Source organism: Nomascus leucogenys, chromosome 19, assembly GCF_006542625.1.
Source record: "Nomascus leucogenys isolate Asia chromosome 19, Asia_NLE_v1, whole genome shotgun sequence".
NCBI classification, from domain to species: Eukaryota; Metazoa; Chordata; class Mammalia; order Primates; family Hylobatidae; genus Nomascus; species Nomascus leucogenys.
The window spans coordinates 9,651,931-9,674,582 of NC_044399.1; the positions used below are offsets into that span (position 1 = coordinate 9,651,931).

A 22,652-nucleotide genomic window follows, 5' to 3' on the forward strand; every position below is an offset into this window, starting at 1 on the left:
TGTGGAAAACTGCACCAAGAGCCTTCTCTCCGTGTCCTGTGGTTTGAAGGTTTACAAAGGACTGCACATTTTACATGAGTCATCTCAACGAACGCTCTCCTCACCGCATTAACACCCCACGCGGTTAGGAGTCCCATTTTACTCACGGGGACACCGAATCTGTAAGAAGCCTGGTCGCTTGTCCCAGTCACAGCAAAACGAGCTGCGTGGCTCAGCGGCCCTAACTTTTAGGCTGTAGGGTCCTCGCCGACCACTCCGCCAAAATGTCAGGCCTCGGGGCCCTTGCACCCCCACCCCAGGGACACGGATCGAAAGGGTCGCAGCAACGCCTCCCCCACACCCAGGAGCGTTTTCCAGGCCTTTGCACCAACCTCGTTGGCTAAGCCCCCTGCCCGGCGGCGGCCCGGCCGGGAGGAGGTGCTTTCGGGAGGCGGGGCCGCGGCCCGGGGATCCTATCGCGCCCGCGGGCTCCAATCGCTGCGCCTCACGCAATCCTAAACGGTTCCCGGGCGAACTGGGGCCCGCGCGCGCCAAGGCCGTCGAGACCCTCAGGGGCTGCGGCCCTGGTCCCGTGGGACCTGTGGGGGCCCGGGCGGCGGCGCCCCCGACCCAGCCAGCGGACGGGGCGAGTGGGGGGAGAACCGGGAGGTCCCGGGGGACGTCCACGGGGGTGTCCCCGGGGGTCTCCGGAAGGCGCCGGCGGAGGCTCCCGCGCTGCGCTTGAAAATCGCGCGCGGCCCCGCGGCCAGCCTGGGTAGGGACAAGGCGCAGCCAATGGGAAGGGCCGGGGCATGGCACAGCCAATGGGAAGGGCCGGGGCATGGCACAGCCAATGGGAAGGGCCGGGAGCGCGCGGCGCGGGAGATTTAAAGGCTGCTGGAGTGAGGGGTCGCCCGTGCATCCCGTCCCAGCCGTCGTGTCCTGGCCGCTTGCTCTGCTTCGCTGCGCCGTCACTATGCTCTCCGTCCGCGTCCCGCTCGCGCCCATCACGGACCCGCAGCAGCTGCAGCTCTCGCCGCTGAAGGGGCTCAGCTTGGTCGACAAGGAGAACACGGTGAGCGCGCGGGGAGGGCGCTGCGGGCCGGGGAGGGAGGCAGGGAAAGCGAAGCCGCCCCTCACACGCGTCTCCCCGCAGCCGCCGGCCCTGAGCGGGTCCCGCGTCCTGGCCAGCAAGACCGCGAGGAGGATCTTCCAGGAGCCCGCGGAGCCGGTGAGTGGCGGGCGTGGGGCAGAGGGGCCAGGGGCGGCCTTGGGCGTCTTGGCGCCAAAGCCGCATTGTTTCCTCAGCTGTTCACACTCCCGCGCCGGCTCCTTTCCCGCCTAGGCAGCCCCTCCCCAGGGCGGCCTCCCGCGCCCCTCGGCCCATTTCCCGGTTCGGGCGTGCGCTCCTCTGCTGCGACCCACGGAGTGCGACGGGACAGCCACGTTTTCACATCGGGCCCCATGAAATTGCCGCCAACGGAAAGGACTTGGTCCAGAAAAACGTTAGTTTCATATGGTTCGCCCCGTACTTAAATGTTTTATTTTCTCCCCCAACAGAAAACTAAAGCAGCTGCCCCCGGCGTGGAGGATGAGCCGCTGCTGAGAGAAAACCCCCGCCGCTTTGTCATCTTCCCCATCGAGTACCATGATATCTGGCAGATGTATAAGAAGGCGGAGGCTTCTTTCTGGACCGCCGAGGAGGTAATCGGAGGACCCCAGAAGACCCCTGCAGGGGTGACCGTGACGCCTCAGACATAAATGCACTTGGAGGTTCCCGTTGGCAAGGGGGGCTAACTGTGGGGCATAGTAAGTGGTGCCAGCACACTTAAAGTTTGAGTGCTCAGTGTGAGTCCTGCAGGCTTTACTGTCTTCCTTTTATGCTAAAATTGTGACTTCCGAACCTCAGGTGGACCTGTCCAAGGACATTCAGCATTGGGAATCCCTGAAGCCCGAGGAGAGATATTTTATATCCCATGTTCTGGCTTTCTTTGCAGCAAGCGATGGCATAGTAAATGAAAACTTGGTGAGTTTCCAAAACATCTTTCATTCATTTGGCGTTGACGATCTGAGGTCGAACTAGTTCGCTCTCCTCATCTTCTACGTTTTTCCGTGCTGAATGCATCTGTGTGTGTAAGCTGGGTTTTATATTACATGGCATTTCCTGTTTTGTAACACTTTGCAGTTCTTTCTTATGGTATTTTCCTGACCCTAGAGAAGCTGAGACAATATTAAGTGGTAGCAATGTGATGTCTCCTTGTGGCCACCACATCTGTTCCCTCTTTTTTTTTTGAGACAGAGTCTCACTCTGGCCCAGGCTGGAGTGCAGTGGCACGATCTTGGCTCATTGCAACCTCCGCCTCCTGGGTTCAAGCAATTCCCCAGCCTCAGCCTCATGAGTAGCTGGGATTACAGACGTGTGCCACCATGCCTAGCTAATTTCTGTATTTTTAGTAGAGACAGGGTTTTACCATGTTGGCCAGGCTGGTCTCGAACTGCTGACCTCAGGTGATCCGCCCACCTCAGCCTCTCAAAGTGTTGGGATTACAGGCGTGAGCCACCACGCCCGGCTCTGCTCCCTCCTTTTTGTGGCTTTGTTGTTTTAATAATAATTTGGTTGTATCTCTTATTGCGAATGGATCTTTCTTGACATAAATTAATTAGGAAATCAAGCGCTCACAGAAATCCTATTTTATATGTATCTATTTCCTGACCTGTAAGTTGAGCATATGACATAAAATGTCAAAGAATTGTGACAAATTGGATGAAATAAATATAGAAATAAACCTCATAATGGTACAAAGTGCGATGCTGCCAGTATCCGTTGACAGTTGCTGCTGTTAGTTTTTTCTAAAGCTTAACTTTGATGTTTTGCCACTAGGTGGAGCGATTTAGCCAAGAAGTTCAGATTACAGAAGCCCGCTGTTTCTATGGCTTCCAAATTGCCATGGAAAACATACATTCTGAAATGTATAGTCTTCTTATTGACACTTACATAAAAGATCCCAAAGAAAGGTGAGTATTCAAGTGGTATGCCAAGATTTTTAGGATTCGCTAATTGTTGATTTATTACAAAATTTTAGTTCATCTAGGGATAAAAATGACTCCAGAATGACTAAGCAGAGAGTCATAGGCATTTCCAGCACCCGTGGTCATGTCTGGTCTTAGCAAGGGGCCTAAATTCACTTTATCATTCACTTAGAGTTGTGAAGGTACTCCACTTTTAGAGTTGGATGTCTACCAATCTAAAGCCTTCTTTTGAAAAAATTCCTAGATGTTGGGTAAGACAAACTGAAACCTATGTCTGACCATCTTTGCTCATATGGTAAATTCGTTGAGAAGCTAGAATGCGGCTGCAGTGGGATGAAGGACAGGGAGGACTTGCCTCCTAAGGAGTCTGCAGTACGGTACAGGCAAATAAGACTTAGTAGGAGTTACATAAGGCAGAGGCAGCAGTGAACCCTGAGATTGATTTAGGCATGCAGCAGTTTGGCTGAATAAAGGTAGCTTAAGGTCTGTTTTGTTTTGGAGATTGGAGGTGGGGGGATTAGAAATGGGCTGTTGGAGTAGTCTAGATACAAAGGTCAGCTTTAGGGTGGGTGTGGTGCTTCACGCCTGTAATCCCAGCACTTTGGGAGGCTGAGGCAGGCGGATCACGAGGTCAGGAGATCGAGACCATCCTGGCTAACACGGTGAAATCCCATCTCTACTAAAAATACAAAAAATTAGCCGGGCGTGGTGGTGGGCGCCTGTAGTCCCAGCTACTCGGGAGGCTGAGGCAGGAGAATGGCGTGAACCCGGGAGGCGGAGCTTGCAGTGAGCCAAGATCATGCCACTGCACTCCAGCCTGGGTGACAGAGCAAGACTCCATCTCAAAAAACAAAACAAAAGAAAAAAAAACAAAGGTCAGCTTTAGGGACTGGAACCTTGTATGGAGTGGAAGTGGTGAAGCTGCAACCTAAAATAGCTATTGTAGTCTTTGAAGTACATGAAGAGCAAAAGTGGTAACTTGAAAGGACTGAGGAAACTCATTGGGGGTAAAGAGATTTGAACATGTTTATAGGTGGAAATTGAGAAAAGAAGGCAAAGATTAGGGGTATGATCAGGGGCAAATGCCCAGAAGGGGAACAGGAAGGTCTGCTGGGGAAGCCTCAAAAACAAGGGGAGAGGCAGACCCAGGTCTCAAAGAGGACAGTGAGATGGAAGGAATGAAAGGCAGCTGGGCGTGGTAGTGTGAGTGGTAGTGTGAGCTAGTAGTGTGAGCTAGTAGTCCCAGCTACTTGGCAGGCTGAGGCAGAAGGATGGCCCAGGAGTTTGGTTTTTCATGAGCTGTGATCATTAGGCTGCACTCTAGCCTGGGCAACACAGTGAGACCCTCATCTCAAAAAAATGAAAGCTGCCCAATGTCTGGTGACCTTGGCTTCAGAACACAAGGTCATCTGGGTAGGAACAGGCTGGGAAATCAGTAGCCTCTCAAGGTGGGCACCAGAATAAAGGGAGGCAGAGGAGGGTGGTAAGGGAGACCCAGTTAACTATAGTACGCATGGATTTGCCTTCCTGACCTGGGATCGACAGTGTAGCACAGACTTCTAGTAGGAAGCAATCTTAGTTTATTGGTTTAATTATTTTATGATATAGATATGGCAACTGGGGCCAAATAATGCACCCAATGATAGTCTAATAATAGCACAGCAGTTAGGATTTTATGGTTCTTCAAATTTAAATTCTATGATTCTTCAAATTGAACAATGATTTGGACTTGAAATAATTTTAAAGGCAACAAATGTCCCTGCTGTACTGGACTATGTTTTACAGTTTGTAGACCCTGAAGCTCAATATGAACTATAGAATACCCAAACTTGTATTAATGTAAATCAAATGTTGAGATTTTTAAAAGAACACTGGAGGGAAGAAACTGACCAGTAAAAATAAAACATTTCGGTGTGAGTTCTTCTTTAGGAAGAGGACTGGCAAATACTTGAATTTGGCCTTTGTCCCAGAGCTCTTACCTAGCAGTTGGTAATCAGGGGTCTTTTACTGTAATGCTTCAATTGCTGATGCTGTATGTGCCTACTAGGGAATTTCTCTTCAATGCCATTGAAACGATGCCTTGTGTCAAGAAGAAGGCAGACTGGGCCTTGCGCTGGATTGGGGACAAAGAGGCTACCTATGGTAAGGAGACCCTTGCCCCTACTTAAACCTGAGCTTCATTTTCCAGGTAATGTTACTGGATTTTTGGCCCTTGAATACCAACTCACTAGAATCATCTTGGTGTCAACTCTTAAATAGGTGAACGTGTTGTAGCCTTTGCTGCAGTGGAAGGCATCTTCTTTTCTGGTTCTTTTGCATCGATATTCTGGCTCAAGAAACGAGGACTGATGCCTGGCCTCACATTTTCCAATGAACTTATTAGCAGAGATGAGGTGAGTCTAAATCAAATAATAGGGTGACCTAAACCCCAAACACCTCGGGCATGCTCTTGTGTTCACTGACGGGGACCTGAGATACTAGATGGCATATATCCACATTTAGTGTGTGAGTTCAACCATACACATACTTGACAAAAGAAGGAAATACTTTCATTTACTGAAACTGTTTTACTTGCATTCTCAATATATTATAATACATTAGTATATATGTATTGCCCTATAGGCTTTGAATGCATAAAACTACAAGTTCTTTGTTTTTTGAGGGGACAGAATCTTGCTCTGTTACTCCAGGCTGGAGTGCAATGGCGTGATCTTGGCTCACTGCAACCTCTGCCTCCCAGGTTCAAGTGATTCTCCCGCCTCAGCCTCCCAAGTAGCTGGGATCGTAGGCACCCGCCACCGTGCCCGGCTAATTTTCATATTTTTGTAGAAACGGGGTTTCACCGTGTTTGCCAGGTTGGGGTTGAACTCCTGACCTCAGGTGATCCACCCGCCTTGGCCTCCCAGAATGCTGGGATTATAGGCATGAGCCACCATGCCCAGCCAAAACTACAAGTTATTGATGGGATTGGGATTTTAAGGCATGTTTTATTATTTTTGCCTGGTATTAATATGTGATCCCCTTTTCCGTAAAAATGTTTGTAGTAGAGCCAGATGCAGTGGCTCACGCCTGTAATCCCAGCACTTTGGTAGGATGAGGCGGGTGGATCACGAGGTCAGGAGATTGAGACCATCCTGGCTAACACAGCGAAACCTGTCTCTACTAAAAATACAAAAAATTAGCCGGGCGTGGTGGCACGTGCCTGTTGTCCCAGCTACTTGAGAGGCTGAGGTAGGAGAATCGCCTGAACCTGGGAGGCGGAGGTTGAGTGAGCCAAGATCTCACCACTGCACTCCAGCCTGGGTGACAGAACGAGACTCCGTCCCCCCCAAAAAAAAATGTTCATAGTAGACATTATGTTTCTCCTGTTTGATCTAGAAATTGCCCCTCTACTTCAACGTTAATAAGCATCTCAATGAAATGAGTATACCTTTTGGTCTAGTGTATGTCTTTGATTAAGTCACATTTGAAAAGCCAGGAGCATGAACTCCATCTTACTTGGAGCCCAGTGGGCAAATCAAACATGGTTACCTTGTAGGGAGACCTTCCTTACTGGATTGGGAGATAAGCTGTGAAGCTTGGTGTTTAATGCACTAACTTGCAAACTTGATTTACTTGAAATTGCATACAAATTTCCTGAGCATCTAAAAACTAGCCTTATTATTGAGTTTTGCCTTTCCTGCTGGGAGTAGTGGCAAAATTAGCACTCATGGCTGTAGAAAGAACACTTTGAGGGAAGCTCTGACTCCTCCTTTGCCACCACACAGCATAGCAAGAAATAGACCTTGCCTGTCTTCATCTAGGTGGCAGCTTTGAGGGCCTTGAATGGGACTGAGCTTGCCTCAGTGACATCAGCAGAGAAGTCAGTAGTTGAAGTCATCTTCCCTTTGAGAGTTCAAGTGCTCTCAGTATGGCTGAGCATGTTGGATAAGGAGAATGCAGAAAAGGATAAAGTAATTCCATATTCCATGCTAATGACAGAAGTCTTCTGGCTTTAGTGATCTTGAACTTTTTTTTCTAGGGTTTACACTGTGATTTTGCTTGCCTGATGTTCAAACACCTGGTACACAAACCGTCGGAGGAGAGAGTAAGAGAAATAATTATTAATGCTGTTCGGATAGAACAGGTAAGTGGGTGATGAAATGGGTCACTCAAGCTTGCTAGAAAATGCCTGTGCTTTAGTTGTATTCAGAAGCCGTATTTTGGTTCCTAGGAGTTCCTCACTGAGGCCTTGCCTGTGAAGCTCATTGGGATGAATTGCATTCTAATGAAGCAATACATTGAGTTTGTGGCAGACAGACTTATGCTGGAACTGGGTTTTGGCAAGGTAAAGTATTGTTTACATAGCCTTCTGCTTGTTTTGAAACTGGTGCTCTGTATTTATATCTTGATGTGAACCTTTTCAGGTTTTCAGAGTAGAGAACCCATTTGACTTTATGGAGAATATTTCACTGGAAGGAAAGACTAACTTCTTTGAGAAGAGAGTAGGCGAGTATCAGAGGATGGGAGTGATGTCAAGTCCAACAGAGAATTCTTTTACCTTGGATGCTGACTTCTAAATGAACTGAAGATATGCCCTTATTTGGCTGATTTTTTTTTCCATCTCATAAGAAAAATCAGCTGAAGTGTTACCAACTAGCCACACCATGAATTGCCCATAATGTTCATTAACCAGCATCTTTAAAACTGTGTAGCTACCTCACAACCAGTCCTGTTTATTTATAGTGCTGGTAGTATCACCTTTTGCCAGAAGGCCTGGCTGGCTGTGACTTACCATAGCAGTGACAATGGCAGTCTTGGCTTTAAAGTGAGGGGTGACCCTTTAGTGAACTTGGCACAGCAGGAGTAAACAGTCCTTTAACCAGCACAGGCAGTTGAAAGATGCAGCCTCACTGCTTCAATGCAGATTTTAATGTTTACTTAAATATAAAACTGGCACTTTACAAACAAATAAACATTGTTTGTACTCACAAGGCGATAATAGCTTGATTTATTTGGTTTCTACACCAAATACAAAGCATTCTCCTGACCACTAATGGGAGCCAATTCACAATTCACTAAGTGACTAAAGTAAGTTAAACTTGTGTAGACTAAGCATGCAATTTGTAAGTTTTATTTTAATGAATTAAAATATTCGTTAACCAACTTTAAAGTCAGTCCTGTGTGTAGCTAGATATTAGTCAGTTGGTGCCAGATAGGAGACAGGTTGTGTTTTTATCCTGTGGCTTGGGTAGTGTCCTGGGATTCTCTGCCCCCTCTGAGTAGAGTGTTGTGGGATAAAGGAATCTCAGCGCAAAGAGCTTCTTAAGTTAAATCACTAGAAATTTAGGGGTGATCTGGGCCTTCGTATGTGTGAGAAGCCGTTTCACTTTATTTCTCACTGTATTTTCCTCAACTTCTAGTTGAAAAGAAAAAATTCTTGAAGAGTTTTCATATGTGGGAGCCAAGGTAGTATTGTAAAATTTCAAGTCATCCTTAAGCAAAATGACCCACCTAGGATCTTGCCCCTGTTAAGTGGTGAAATCAACTAGAGGTGGTTCCTACAAGTTGTTTATTCTAGTTTTGTTTGTGTGTAAGTAGGTTGTGTGAGTTAATTCATTTATATTTACTATGTCTTTTAAATCAGAAATTTTTTATTATCTATGTTCTTTTAGATTTTACCTGTAGTTCATACTTTAATCACCCAATGTCTTATTCTAGCATTGTCTAAATCTGAGCATTATCTAGGGGAATCTTAAACTTCAGTAGGAAACCATGAGCTATTAATACAGTTCCATTCAAATATTAATTTCAGAAGGAAACATAAATTTTTTTTTTTGTTTTTGTTTTTTAGACGGAGTCTTGCTCTGTCGCCCAGGCTGGAGTGCAGTGGTGCGATTTCAGCTCACTGCTACCTCCGCCTCCTGGGTTCAAGCAATTCTGTCTCAGCCTCCCTAGTAGCTGGAACTGCAGGTATGTGCCACCACACCTGGCTAATTTTTGTATTTTTAGTAGAGATGGAGTTTCACCATATTGGTCAGGCTGGTCTTGAACTCCTGACCTCAGGTGATCCACCCACCTCGGCCTCCCAAAAGTGCTGGATTACAGGCGTGATAAACAAATATTCTTAATAGGGCTGTTTTGAATTAATCTGCCTTTATGTTTGGGAGAAGAAAGCTGAGACTGCATGAAAGACGATGAGAGATAAATGTTGATCCTTTTGGCCCCATTTGTTAATTGTATTCACCATTTGAACATTGTCCTGTTCTATTGTTAGTTTTCTTCATCATTTATTGTATAGACAATTTTTAAATCTCTGTAATATGATACATTTTCCTATCTTTTAAGTTATTGTTACCTAAAGTTAATTCAGATTATATGGTCCTTATACTTGTACAACATTAAAATGAAAGGCTTTGTCTTGCATCGTGAGGTACAGGCGGAAGCTGGAATCAGGTTTTAGGATTCTGTCTCTCATTAGCTGAATAATGTGAGGATTAACTTATGCCAACTCAGACCATTTCCTAATCAGTTGAAAGGGAAACAAGTATTTCAGTCTCAAAATTGAATAATGCACAAGTGTTAAGTGATTAAAATAAAACTGTTCTTATGTCAGTTTCTTGATTGGTAAAATTTGCATTTTAATTCAGGAAGAAAAATATTTTTTGGCCAGGCATGGCTATAATCCCAGCACTTTGGGAGACCAAGGTAGGCAGATCACCTGAGGTCAGGAGTTGGAGATCAGCCTGGCCAACATGGTGAAACCCCGTCTCTACTAAAAATACAAAAATTAGCCAGGCATGGTGGCGCACGCCTGTAATCCCAGCTACTCGGGAGGCTGAGGCAGGAGAATCACTTGAACCTGGAAGGCAGAGGTTGCAGTGAGCTGAGATTGCACCACTACACTCCAGCCTGGGCAACAGAGTGAGACTCTGTCTTAAAAAAAAAAAAAAAAAGTATTTTTTGTAAAGGCTAACAAATTCATTTGCTTTCCACTGGTTCTGGGCAAGAGATTTGCCTTGTGCCTATTCTGGCACAAGGTGTATAGGAGACAGGTACACCCGAAAGGTGGTGCCCAAAAATATTAACTGCCGTACTGCAGTGAAGTGTGTGAAGCCGGGGCTGAGTTAACTTCTCAACTGTGGGGGAGCCACTCCTGGGGCTCTTTTCCCGTTTGCAAAACAGGTGGGGCTAGAGGTCTTCCCAGCTGGAGTTTTGCTTTGCTATCCCTCATCTGACCTGTGTGAACTCCAGCACAGGTTTGGATTGGTCCCTGTGTCTGTAAAGGCCCTTTCCTGACTCGGAATCCCACCCACTTTGATAAAGCCTTTTAGAATTCATGACACCCATCCCCAGATGAACCAATCGTTCCTTGTACCTCATGCCACTGCCATTCAGTTCATTAAACAAACAGCAGCTCTCTTGTCAGGTGCCATTTTCTTTTTTTTTTTTTTTTTTTTTTTTTTTTGAGACGGAGTCTCGCTCTGTCACCCACACTGGAGTGCAGTGGCGCGATCTCAGCTCACTGCAAGCTCCGCCTCCTGGGTTCACGCCATTCTCCTGCCTCAGCCTCCCGAGTAGATGGGATTACAGGCACCTGCCACCACGCCCGGCTAATTTTTTGTATTTTTAGTAGAGACGGGGTTTCACCGTGTTAGCCAGGATGGTCTCGATCTCCTGACCTCGTAATCCGCCCGCCTCGGCCTCCCAAAGTGCTGGGATTACAGGCGTGAGCCACTGCGCCCGGCCTGTCAGGTGCCATTTTCTACCTGTATTTTAATTCAGGAGGATGGGGTGCTGAGCCAGAGGGGAGGCCCCTTCCTCTGGAGCTTGGGTTTACTCCTAGAGAGGAAAACTGATAGATGAGTAGATCTGAAGTGTTGGGCAGTGGTGGGGGCAGCAGAGAATTCTAAGGTGGGTGGGAGTGATTGGGAGAGGCCTGATGGGGAGACGATGTTTCCTTGGTGGAGGGGACTGGGACTAGTGTTTGAGGTTGTGCTGCTTCCGACTCCTGTGTTCTCATGAAGATTCCTTCCCGTGCTGCTCTGTAAGAGAAAGTTGTCTTTGAGGGCACAGATTTTTATCTGTCTCTATATTTCTAAGCATAAGGCCTGTAAGGATCAGGTATTTAAGTGACTGGTACATGGGGAAATAAACTAATTGGAACTGAAGTATTTTGGGGCGGATGGTATCTTGGGTAAAACTGTGATCTGTGCCCCAGAGGAATCTAGTAGAGAGCTTTCCCTTTACACCTAAAAGCGTTCAGTGAAGGTCATTCGATTTGTAATGTCAGGTTGGTGCCAGGCCTATTGCAGAAGTTCAGGGCAGCCAGGCTTCAAGAAGATGACCAACTACTAGGACAGCCTCCCTGTGGGTGGCCTGCAGTCTTCTCTGCTCCCCCCGGCCCCATGCCAGCTGCCATGCTCTATAGAACGTGTCTCCCATGCTGCCCGAGGAGGGCCTGCAGAGTTGAGTGGTCAGGCTGCTGAGACAATTGCCCTGGGTACTCATTAGATACATCCTCCCCAGCCTCACCCCTAGACCTACTGAATCAGTCCGGGGGTAAACCAGGGACCCTGTGATCTTAATGGGAGATCTCAGACATTTGAGATCGGGTGGGATAGACTCCTGACAAAGTTCAAACCAGTGGACTTCAGTCCTGGGTGTGAATTATAATCACCTGGGGGCTTTTAAAAGCTACTAAAATCTGGATCTCACTTGGGGAAAAGGCAGCCCTGCTGAGCTTCAGCATGTTCCAGATGTGTTTTCTGGTGTGTTCTAGACATGCAGCGTAAGAGTTACACTTCATTGTATGTGCACATTCGGGGCCCTGCCCAGCTGCAGTGGCCAGGCCTGGCTGCTAAAAGCAGACCTACAAAAACCTCCCTTCACCTGGTACTGCCGTGGCCTCTGACCTGAGGACTTTGTCATGCAAAGGAGGAACCAGATGGGTGTTCTTAACTGTCACCTGGCCAGGGAGCTAACTGGCTATATTTTGAGGATCAGTGGCCCTGCCAATGTTGGTCTGGAGATACTGATAATGGTTTAACTCTTCTTAGCAAGACACAGGCCCAGCCTCTCATCCGTGAGTGGCTGCAGTTGGACTGTGTGGCCTGACATCTTTCAGCAGTCCCTGAGTGCAGAGGGGCTACCCTCCTGGTGTCTGTCTGGACACAGAAGGGAACACATCAGTGGTGTCTCCCTGCCATTCCCTGGAGGGAATATGTCACATCAGGATTTTGTTTTTTTTTTAATGATGAGAATAGCTGAAGCCATTGCTGCTTAAGGTTCAGTAGTCATGCTCACCTTAGCCTTGGCTCTAGAGACTGGAGTGGCTCCAGCAAGGAGGTGGACTAAGGAACCGAATTCCTGTTTCAAACACTTGCCCGTGATAAATAGCACAGCAAAAAGTTAAATAGGTGGGCCGGGCATGGTGGCTCACGCTTGTAATCCCAGCACTTTGGGAGGCTGAGGTGGGTGGATCACCTGAGGTCAGGAGTTTGAGACCAGCCTGGCCAACATGGTGAGACCCCATCTCTACTAAAAATACAAAAATTAGCTGGGTGTGGTGGCATGTGCCATCTACTCCGGAGGCTGAGGCAGGAGAATCACTTGAACCTGGGAGGCAGAGGTTGGAGTGAGTTGAGATTGTACTCCAGCCTGGGCGACAAGAGTGAAACTCCATCTTTTAAAAAAAAAAAAAAGCAAAGTTAAATAGGTGATCACCTCTTGGGAAAGGAGAATTATCTCTTTTGGGAACAAAGAAAGTGACCATGGAGGCCCCGGAGCTTGTAGCAGCTCTCCGAGTGGTTGTTAGTCCCTTAGAGAAATTAAACGGGCAGGCACTGACATGCAGTTGGATTTGGAGGGAGAGGTTAATCTAAACCAGAGGAGGAGCTGGGACCAAAACCCTGGCATAAAGCTAGGGGCCCCAGTGATACAGGAACTAGACAAAAGCCCCGTTGGCACAGTGAGGAAGATAAGAGTTTTAATCCTTCTGGATTCTTAAAAATAAAAACCTTCACATAAATTTGTGGTCTAGGAACTACTCGAAGATAAATGAATCCCCAGTATTGATCCGTAGCCTGGTCGCACAGGATTCCCACACGTGGGGTTCACAGTCCTAAATTGGAAACTCAGATAACACAACAGATAAAAGGGGGAAAAAAGCATGGTATGGTGAAGAAATAGATTTTTGGAATCAGGTAGAATGGGATACAGCATAACTACTAGAGTTCAGGCTCTTAGAGCTATTTCAACACAGTAAGATTAGACATAGCTGAAGAGTGGACTTGTGAGTTGGAAGGGATGTATCTAAGGGAATTATTCTAAAGAAGGTGAAAGAAAGCATGGAGAGAGTGGACAGGCAGTGTTTGAGGAGGTAATGACTGGTGACTTTCCAGAATGGACTCATCCTTGAGATCAGGAAGTCTACAAGGAATCACACATGAGAAGCAAAGACACATTCATTCCTAGGCTCATTTGAATGAAGCTGCAGAACATGAACAGAAAAAACAATCATTAAACGAATGTTTCAACAGAAGCCAAAAGACTATGAAATCATATCTTCAATGCTGAGGGAATCATGGGATGAAATTATTCAGAAAGAAGATACATTTTCATGCCAAGGTTTTACCATTCACATCCCCAAGCCAAAATAATTCCTAACGAATTGAGCCAAAAGAGGATGGTGATGAGCAGAGAAATTGGTTGGTCCACAGTGAATCAATAGAATCAAAAGGAAGCTGGGCATCATGGTACATGCCTGTGATCCCAGCTACTCACGAGGCTGAGGCGGGAGGATCACTTGAGTCCAGCCTGAGCAACAGTGAGACGGAACTCAAACAACAAATGGAACTACAATAATGGATATTGCAGAGGGATAAAGAATACTAAGGTCTTTGTACTACTAGGCTTTGGAGATACATGGTTTAAAGTTTAAGAGTGACCACTGGAGGCATAGCACCAGAAGATTTAACGTCAACTTCCAAAGTGGGGGCCCTGGTGGGGGAGGGGAGGGGCATGTGTGCGGGTGTGGGATGTGTTGCAGGGGAGTTAAAGCTTGACGGGTTTAGTAGAAGGTGGAAAGGGTCAGGGGTGCAGCAGAGAACAAGTCAATGGAAAGCACAAAATAAGATGGTAGAAACAAAAGCAGCACAATAGATGTAAATAAACTAAGAGTTAAAACTCTTAAGGCTCAAATTCTAGCTATAAACGATTGCCAAACTAAACACTTAAGAGTGTAAGCAATTACTATAGGAAAAAGACTTTAAAGCAAAAAGCCCATTAGAGATAGAAGTTATTGGCCTAAAGAATGATTGTTCCTCTGGGAAAACACGATGGTAATAACTGCCCCAAGCAACATGGTCTCTGCAGTATTTGGGTGTGACCTCATCCCTGCCTCCCCAGGGACTGATGAGTCCTGGGCTCAGGCTCAGTGATGAAGCAGGGTGTTGTCTTGGTGCTGCCATATTCTCTTTAGTCATGTGTTTTTTTTTTGTTCATTGTCCTCTGGCCCTACACACGGTCCCTGGGTTTGCTTTTATGCCAATTGCAGAGAATCTCCATGGCTCTACAGGCAATTGCTTGAGAGTTCACATTCCTACCAGATGTGAGATGTTCCATCTTCCTGTGTCCGGGCAGCACCACCAAAGTGCGGGGCTGGGGCAAGCCTGGATGGGGTAGGGTGTGGTCAAATGACTGCTCACAAATGAATGGTTTGGATTATGCAACGTGGCCACACTGGAATCTCAATAAAGGGCAGAGAGGTTGAGGCCCAGATGATACCAGGTGAAAAGACAGGTTTGCAGCATGTGCTGCGATGGAGATGCTGGGGCCTCCTAGTCTGGGGCAGTCTGAGCCTTCCCAGGTGTGGGTGGGCCTCCACTGTGTAGGGTGCTGTCCTTCCAAGCTTTGGCAAGATGGAATCTGTTGGGTGTGGATGTGACCTTGAAAAGGCACGCTCTCACCTAGAGGCCACTGCTTGACCCCCTGTTGCCCTTTATCAGAGGTGCAGGTGGCTAGGTGTGGCTAGTGCCTGTAATGTCAACACTGGGAAGCCAAGGGGGAATCCCTGGCTTGAGGCCAGGATTTCAAGACCAGCTTAGGCATCATAAGGGGACCCTATCTCTACAGAAACATTTTTAAAAATTAGCCATATGTGGCGGCATGCATCTGCAGTCCTGGCTACGGAGTATCACTGGAACCCAGGAGGTTGAGGCTGCAGTGAGCCGTGCTTGCACCACTGCACTCTAGCCTGGGCAACAGACCCACTCTTAAAGACAAATGCCCTGGCCATAGCCCCTGGGAGTCTAGTCTCCATACAACCAGGACCCCATGAGCCACACTTCAAGGCTTTTACTTTGGGGGTGGGGGGTGTAGAAGGGGGGCCAAAGGTTGGGGCTGTTGAACCCATGAGGGTAGACCTGTCCAAGAGTGAGGCCCCGACTGAGGAAAGGAGAGCTGATCTACAGAGAGGCTGAAGCCTTATGACATTCATTTTCTGAGTCCAGCGAATCCTGAAGTCCACATCTCACATGTTTCACAGAAGTAGGTCAATACATTCCTGATAGGATAAGGTTGATTTTCCTGCCACGTGCAGTCAGTTCCACCCCAACAGAATTCACTTGATCTGCACAGCTACTGTGGGGCAGAGATGATCGCCCCCATTTTACAGATATGGCCTGGAGGCTCAGGGAGGCCATGTGCCTCACAGAGGACTGGCCTGCACAAAAACCAGTGGGTGACCAGAACTTGAACCTGTCTACATTCGTCTTCTCACTGCATGTGCCCCTCTTGATGGGAGAGCAGGCACCTGCCAGCCCCATGCTGGTCTGCCCAAGGAATGGCTCCTGAAACCACCAGCTGGCCAGTGAGTTATGTGGAAGGGTTTGGTCATGCCTAGCCTCGTCCTGCCCTTCCTCCCTGGTCACTGCACTGTGGTAGCGGGGAAGGGTGACCTCTGCTTTGCCCCTTGTCACCGTGGCTGTGGGGATCCTGTCCAGATAGGACCAGGGGCTCTCTTACTGTCTGCACTTCACGAGTGGGGGCCACTTTCAGTTTGCTTCTACCTGGGACGCTCTGGGTACCATGCTAGAAAGGTAGCTTATGGCCACAAAGGATAGTCTAGGGACAGGTACTCACATGCCCAAATGGAGCCTCATGCTTAGGAATGGGGTGAGTGGGAAGCAGCAGCTTCCCTTGGAGGTGGAAAACGGGGAGGTTTCAGTTTCCAGAAAGCCCTGGGGCAGCAGCTGCCTGGGTGAGGTCTTCCCTGAGCCTCTCTGAGTCTTTCCTCTCCTCTACTTCAGGGGGGGTCTAGCCTCTCCTCCAGAAGGGGTGCCAGGACGAGATGGGAGGGAATTTGGAAGGCTGGGAACAGGTCCTGCAGCTGCTCTGGCCTTCCTCTGGACTGATGTGGGTCCCAGTGTTACTGAGGGGCACTTCCAGGTCCTGTTAGTGCAGGGGCTGCTGCAGCAAAGGGCTGACTTTAGGCTCCCTCTTTGTTTTGTTTTTGAGATGGAGTCTTGCTGCGACGCCCAGGCTGGAGTGCAGCGACGTGATCTCGGCTCACTGCAACCTCTGCCTCCTGGGTTCGTGATTTTCATGCCTCAGCCTCCTGAGCAGCTGGGATTACAGGCTCCTGCCACCACGCCTGGCTAATTTTTTTTTTTTTTTTTGAGGTAGAGTTTCTCCCTTGTTGCCCAGGCTGGAGTGCAATGGCGCAATCTCAGCTCACCGCAATCTCTGCCTCCCAGGTTCAAGCGATTCTCCTGCTTCAGCCTCCTGAGTAGCTGGGATTACAGGCACGTGCCACCATGCCCAGTTAATTTTGTATTTTTAGTAGAGACGGGGTTTCTGCATGTTGGTCAGGCTGGTCTTGAACTCCTGACCTCAGGTGATCCGCCTGCCTCGGCCTCCCAAAGTGCTGGGATTACAGGCATTAGCCACTGTGCCCGGCCAATTTTTGTATTTTTTGGTAGAGACCAGGTTTCACCATGTTGGTTGGGCTGGTCTCGAACTCCTGACCTCAAGTGATCTGCCCGTATCGGCCTCCCAAAGTGTTGGGATTACAAGTGTGAGCCACTGCACCCGGCTTGTCACCTCCCTTTTGAAAAACTGACTGCCCTTGGAGCCAGTTCTCACTGCTTATGAAATGGTTAGGGACATCACATCACTGCTCTCAGCGTCAGTTTCCACATTGTGAACTAGGATTTGTAATCCAGGCTCAACAGGCTTGTGAGAATTTAGATGAGTGAAGTGCCTGGCATGCTTTCATGAGAAACTTTTTCACGTGCCATTCAGTTTGCGCATCTAAAGGGTATGGCTCTTGGCCGGGCGTGGTGGCTCACACCCATAATCCCAACACTTTGGGAGGCCAAGACGGGCAGATCATTTGAGGTCAGGAGTTTGAGACCAGCCTGGCCAACATGGTGAAACCCCGTCTCTACTAAGAATACAAAAATTAGCTGGACGTGGTGGTGGGTGCCTGTAATCCCAGCTACTTGGGAGACTGAGGCAGGAGAATTGCTTGAGCCTGGGAGGCAGCGGTTGTAGTGAGTAGAGATTGTGCCATTGCACTCCAGCCTGGGTGACACAGCGAGACTTTGACTCAAAAAAAATAAAGCGTACGGTTCAGTGGTCTAGTATATTCACAGGTATGGGCAGTCATCCCCACAGTTGAACATCTTGCCCACCCCAAAAAGAGCTCATATCCCTTAGTCACTCCCTGTCTCCCGTCTGCCGCCTCAGCCCTGGGCAGCCACTGAGCTACTTTCTCTGGTTTGATCTGGCACTTCTAAAGTAGAAGTTATTATTGGCAAAGGCACTGGCTCTTATTTCTAAGAGATCATTTAGAATGCCAGGGGCAGCAGAGGATGGGTCTGCCTTGCAGAGAGAAGTTTGATTTACATTTCAGAAGGATCTTTCCTGGCATTTTAGGCCACTTGGCATTAAAAAGAGACTTGTGGGGCATTGTCTGGAAGGGGACTTTTGCCACTGAGCTGGTGACAAGCTGACTAGAAGTAGGGGTGTCAAAGGCTGGAATCACCACCTTGCTGGGGGCAGATGAGGGGACAGTTAGTGGATTTGGGGTCTGCTCTTTCCCATCTCTCTTGGTGACCCTTCCCCTCCATCACAAAAATGAGGTGCTGAGCCATCTCTATGGTCCAGGCCTTCGGTTTTGCTCTGTTCGGGGAGTTTCAGAGAGCTGGACTGTCCCAGGACCCTTGGGGATTAGAAGCAAGTCCTAGAACTTTCCGGAACACAGAGAGTAGTCTGTTGGGCCTTCTTTTGCTTCCTCAGTTTCCACCCTCCTCCTTCACTCCTTTCTAAGACTTTCCTTCCTCCACCCCTGGATCCTCCAATCTTAATGGAGCAGGGGTCAGGAAATAGCCCATGGGCTGGATCTGGTTCACCGCCTGGTTTTATACATACCAGGAGCTAGGAATGTGTTTTAAAAATCAAAAGAATGACTGGGCGTGGTGTCTCATGGCTGTAATCCCAGCACTTTGGGAGGCTGAGGCGGGCGGATCAAGAGGTCAGGAGATCGAGAGAAACCCCGTCTCTACTAAAAATACAAAAATTAGCTGGGCGTGGTGGCCGGCAGCTGTAGTCCCAGCTACTTAGGAGGCTGAGGCAGGAGAGTGGTGTGAACCCGGGAGGCGGAGCTTGCAGTGAGCCGAGATCGCGCCACTGCACTCCAACCTGGGCGACAGAGTGAGACTCTGTCTCTAAAAAAAAAAAAGAAAAAGAAAATCAAAAGAACATTTCGTGTTGCATGAAGATTCTATGAAATTCAAATTTCAGGGCCCATAAATAGCTTCGTTGGGGCGCAGCCACACTTGTTTATTTACGTATGGTCTGTGGCTGCCTTCACCATGGATAAGAGACTAGAATAGCTGCCACGGTCTGTATTTTCTATCTCTGTCTTTACAGAAAATGCTTGATGAGCTCTGAGTAAGGCCTGACCTTGTTCCTGTGGGCTCCGTAGTGGACCTGATGGGAAAGTAGTGGATGGCATTGGTGGTGGCTGAGCCAGTGGGGTGCCCGCTCAGAGAGCCGGTTATTAATGGAGTGCTAACCAGTCACTCTAGATGAGAAATACGCAGATCACATTTAAACACAAGGAAAGCTGTTTACAGGAAAATGATAAAATAGCAGAATGTAAAATTATGGGTATACTGTGCTTACGTTGTCATAAAAATGTGTACGTATGGATAGAGAGGAAGGTGTCCCACGTGGAGAAATGAAAAGGTGCCTTAGGGGGCGGGTTGGGAGTAAGAGCAGTTTTTCTTTCTATTCTATTTTTCTGTTTAAATTTTCCTATAACGTTCTTATAATAAGTGTTGATGAGCACTCGCAGCCACTAGGGGAAGCAGCTACTCAGGCAGAAGGCTGTTCCGGGTCTCAGGTGGGCTTTAGGGAGAGGGACCCTGAGCTCTGGACCAGGGTTAGGAGGTGCTCCGGGCATGTGGCGGCTGGCGGCCCTCGCTCCTGTGAGCTGGAGGCTGGGGCTGCGTCTTGCCCACGTTGCTGTCATGGGCGGGGCCCATGTTGTGAGTTGTGTGTCTGCTCACTATTGTGCTGTAGCCTCTGGAAGCTGCTTAGGAGCTTGGGATTTCGTGGAGAGGTGGGAGTCAGTTGCTTCTGTCCAAAGGGGTCAGCCAATGGGGGCCATTCTGAGTTCAGAAACCTCTGGCTTGGAGCCCGATGGACCCAGCCAGGCCCAGCTCTGCTGTTGACCAGTTGTGTGCTCTGGGGGCTCGGGTTAAATCTGCGGGTGGCATAACTGGCACCTCCCATCCCATCTTCCCTCCATCTCTGCCCCCCACCCCTGTGTCTCACTCCGAGCCTCAGGGAGTTGGTGCCCCCTGGGTACGCTCACTGACACGCATCTCGTGCTGTGCTAGGACGTTGTCCCCATGTTAGTGTGCCCTCTCCAGGGAGACTGCCAGCCCTCGTGGGCATGCATCTTCTGCTTCTGCATCCTCGGTCACTGCCAGCAGAGGCCTGGGCACGTGGTGGTGGACAGTGGCTATTATCTGTGGTTGTGCTGGAATGGAGGAGGCCTGGTGTCTGGTCTTGGAGTCAAGAGTGCATGTGCTTAAGGGTTCCAAGATCACACAGAGGAGGGCGTGATTAGCTCTGGGAAGCGGGGAGGTAGGAAGGAGGGCAAGAGACCTCGACCTGTTCTTGGGAAGGAAAGAGAAGGTGAGGGTGGGGTGCTGTTCCAAGCACGGGAAACAGAGCACCAGGCAGTGGCCATGGCCCTGGGGCCGGGGCTGGGAGGCGGTTGCTCCAGCATGCAGTCACTGAGCCCTCCTGTATGCACTGCTGCAGGTTCTGGGAGACCGTGAAGTGCAAAGCAGATGGAGTCCAGGCCCTCGAGGAGACAGCACGCCAGTGAGGGAGACGGAGACCAATCACCCACCCAGTGTGCGGTAAGTCAGACGGTGACAAGCTCTGAAGACAAGGAAAGCAGGGAGGAAGGGGCGGGCTATGCCCCTGTGCTCTTTCATGTGGGGAGACAGAGGGAGCCAGAGGATGTGGGGATTGACCACGTGGTTAGGGGAGGAAAGCATGTTGCAGGCGGAGGGTGGGCAAGCACGTCTGTGAGTGGTCAGAGCAGAGTGAGGGGTGGGAGATGGGGCCGGGTCAGTGGGTTGGGGTGTGTACATGGCAGGTCTGTAGACCCAGGTGAAGAGTCTGGATTTCATTTCTAAGGGGATGAGAAGCTCGGGAAGGTCTGACCAGCCTTACATCTTGAGAGGGAAACCCCTGCCTCTGCGTGTCAGGTGTTACTCGGGGTGCGCCAGTGGAAGCAGGAGGCAGTCGCAGCTTTCAGGTGAGAAATGATGGCCACTTGCACGGTGGGGGAAGAGGGGCCACCGTGGAGGTGGCTTGCGGGGTCTGTCACCTGCTGTTCCCTAACTCAGTGAACAGGGCCCCCAAGCACCCCTGCCAGGTCAGAAAGAAATCCAGGTACTGCCAGCCTCTGCCATTCTATGTGTGGCCAGGCGGGGGAGCCTTCGCCCTCCCATGTCCCTCGCCCCATGCCCCAGACAGCAGGGTCCTGTGATCCCCCTCCCATTCCAGTGTGCAGCATAGCTATATCCCTCCGGGGCTCAGGCCCCAACCATGGCCAGACCCACAGGCCCACCTTCACCCTCCCCCAGTCCATTGCACACATAGCCTCTGGAATGTGTGGGCAGTACCTCAGACGATGTGGCTGTGTTGCATGAGCCCCTCCCCTCACCGCAGCTCTCGGCCCTGCCTGAGCCCAGGTGCCCGCGGGCTCCCCCACCGCTCACCTCTGCCTTGAACCTTCCTTCCTGAGTCTGAGCTTCTTTTGTTTTGTTTTGTTTTGAGACAGAGTCTCGCTCTGTCACCCAGGCTGGAGTGCAGTGGCGCGATCTCAACTCACTGCAAGCTCTGCCTCCCGGGTTCACGCCATTCTCCTGCCTCAGCCTCCCGAGTAGCTGGGACTACAGGCGCCCACCACCTCGCCCGGCTAATTTTTTGTATTTTTAGTAGAGACGGGGTTTCACCGTGTTAGCCAGGATGGTCTCGATCTCCTGACCTTGTGATCCGCCCGCCTCGGCCTCCCAAAGTGCTGGGATTATAGGCGTGAGCCACCATGCCTGGCCCGAGCCTGAGCTTCTTAAAGACCACATCCTCTAGCTTCCTGCCTTCACACAGGCTGTTCCCTTAGCCTGGACTTTGTCCCCACCCACCTGCTCCTGATCCTTCAGGTCTCAACTTAGAGGTCACTTTCCCTAGGAACCTCCTCAGACCCAGTGAGGCCAGATTAGGGGCCTCCTCAGAGCCCTCACGGCCCCAAGTGTTTACCACTTCGCTTTTTCATACTATCCAAAGTGTATAGAATCGTACACTTTTCTGATGCCTTGTTCTAGCTGTGAGTGCCCTGAGGGCAGGGATGGGGTCCGTGTTCCCCGGTGTGCTCAGCCAGCACCTGGCCGGGCACTCTCAGTGTTGTTGAATGAATGAGTGAGTGAGTGACCTGCAGGGGAAGCTGCTGTGTCTGACAGGGTGACGTGCAGTTGCACTGGGGGGGCTTGGTTGAGATCATGACTGGAGCCCCTGGCCACCAGAGTGGGGGTCATCAGTGGGGCTCGCTACCTCTGCACACTTTTTACTTTTTTTTTTTTTTGAGACGGAGTCTCGCTTTGTCGCCAGGCGGTGCAGTGGCACGATCTTGGCTCACTGCAGCCTCCGCCTCCTGGGTTCAAGCAATTCTCCTGCCTCAGCCTCTTGACTAGCTGGGACTACAGGCGTGCACCACCATGTCCAGCTAATTTTTGTATTTTTAGTAGAGATGGGGTTTCACCATGTTGGCCAGGATGGTCTCGATTTCTTGACCTTGTGATCCGCCTGCCTCGGACTCCCAAAGTGCTGGGATTACAGGCGTGAGCCACCGTACCCAGCCCCTCTGCCCACTTTCTTCCCCTTCTTCCTCCTCTCCTGTCTCCACCAAGTCTGTCTCTGGAGTGGCTGTGGATGCTGACAGAATGCATGTCTGCTCTGCCGTCATTGTTCACGCACAGCGCCTGTTGGGGACTCTACTGTAACCCAGAGGGGTGGCGGAAGGATGGAGCTTCAGGCCTTGAGGGCCAGGAAATGAACGTGGAAGACTGAATCCTCAG

The 22,652-nt window shown here is 49.5% G+C and overlaps 1 protein-coding gene across 2 annotated transcripts in view; it reads left to right on the plus strand.

The window, feature by feature from the left end:
- Positions 1 to 729: 729 nt before the first annotated feature.
- RRM2 (ribonucleotide reductase regulatory subunit M2) overlaps positions 730 to 22,652 on the plus strand; it is a 93,832-nt gene continuing 71,909 nt past the window's right edge. The window contains exons 1-11 of one of the 2 annotated variants that reach the window (XR_004027023.1): positions 902 to 1,054; positions 1,136 to 1,210; positions 1,540 to 1,683; positions 1,889 to 2,005; positions 2,861 to 2,994; positions 5,057 to 5,151; positions 5,269 to 5,402; positions 7,031 to 7,135; positions 7,223 to 7,336; positions 20,329 to 20,429; positions 20,713 to 20,833. Coding sequence is in view for 1 of the 2 variants with exons in the window: in XM_003272727.4 (XP_003272775.1) it covers positions 821 to 1,054; positions 1,136 to 1,210; positions 1,540 to 1,683; positions 1,889 to 2,005; positions 2,861 to 2,994; positions 5,057 to 5,151; positions 5,269 to 5,402; positions 7,031 to 7,135; positions 7,223 to 7,336; positions 7,416 to 7,568 (1,305 nt within the window). In the remaining variant the exon portion in view is untranslated. Of the gene's footprint in view, positions 1,055 to 1,135; positions 1,211 to 1,539; positions 1,684 to 1,888; positions 2,006 to 2,860; positions 2,995 to 5,056; positions 5,152 to 5,268; positions 5,403 to 7,030; positions 7,136 to 7,222; positions 7,337 to 7,415; positions 9,609 to 20,328; positions 20,430 to 20,712; positions 20,834 to 22,652 lie in introns of those variants that run through there. The other variant, XM_003272727.4, reaches the window with a different exon arrangement.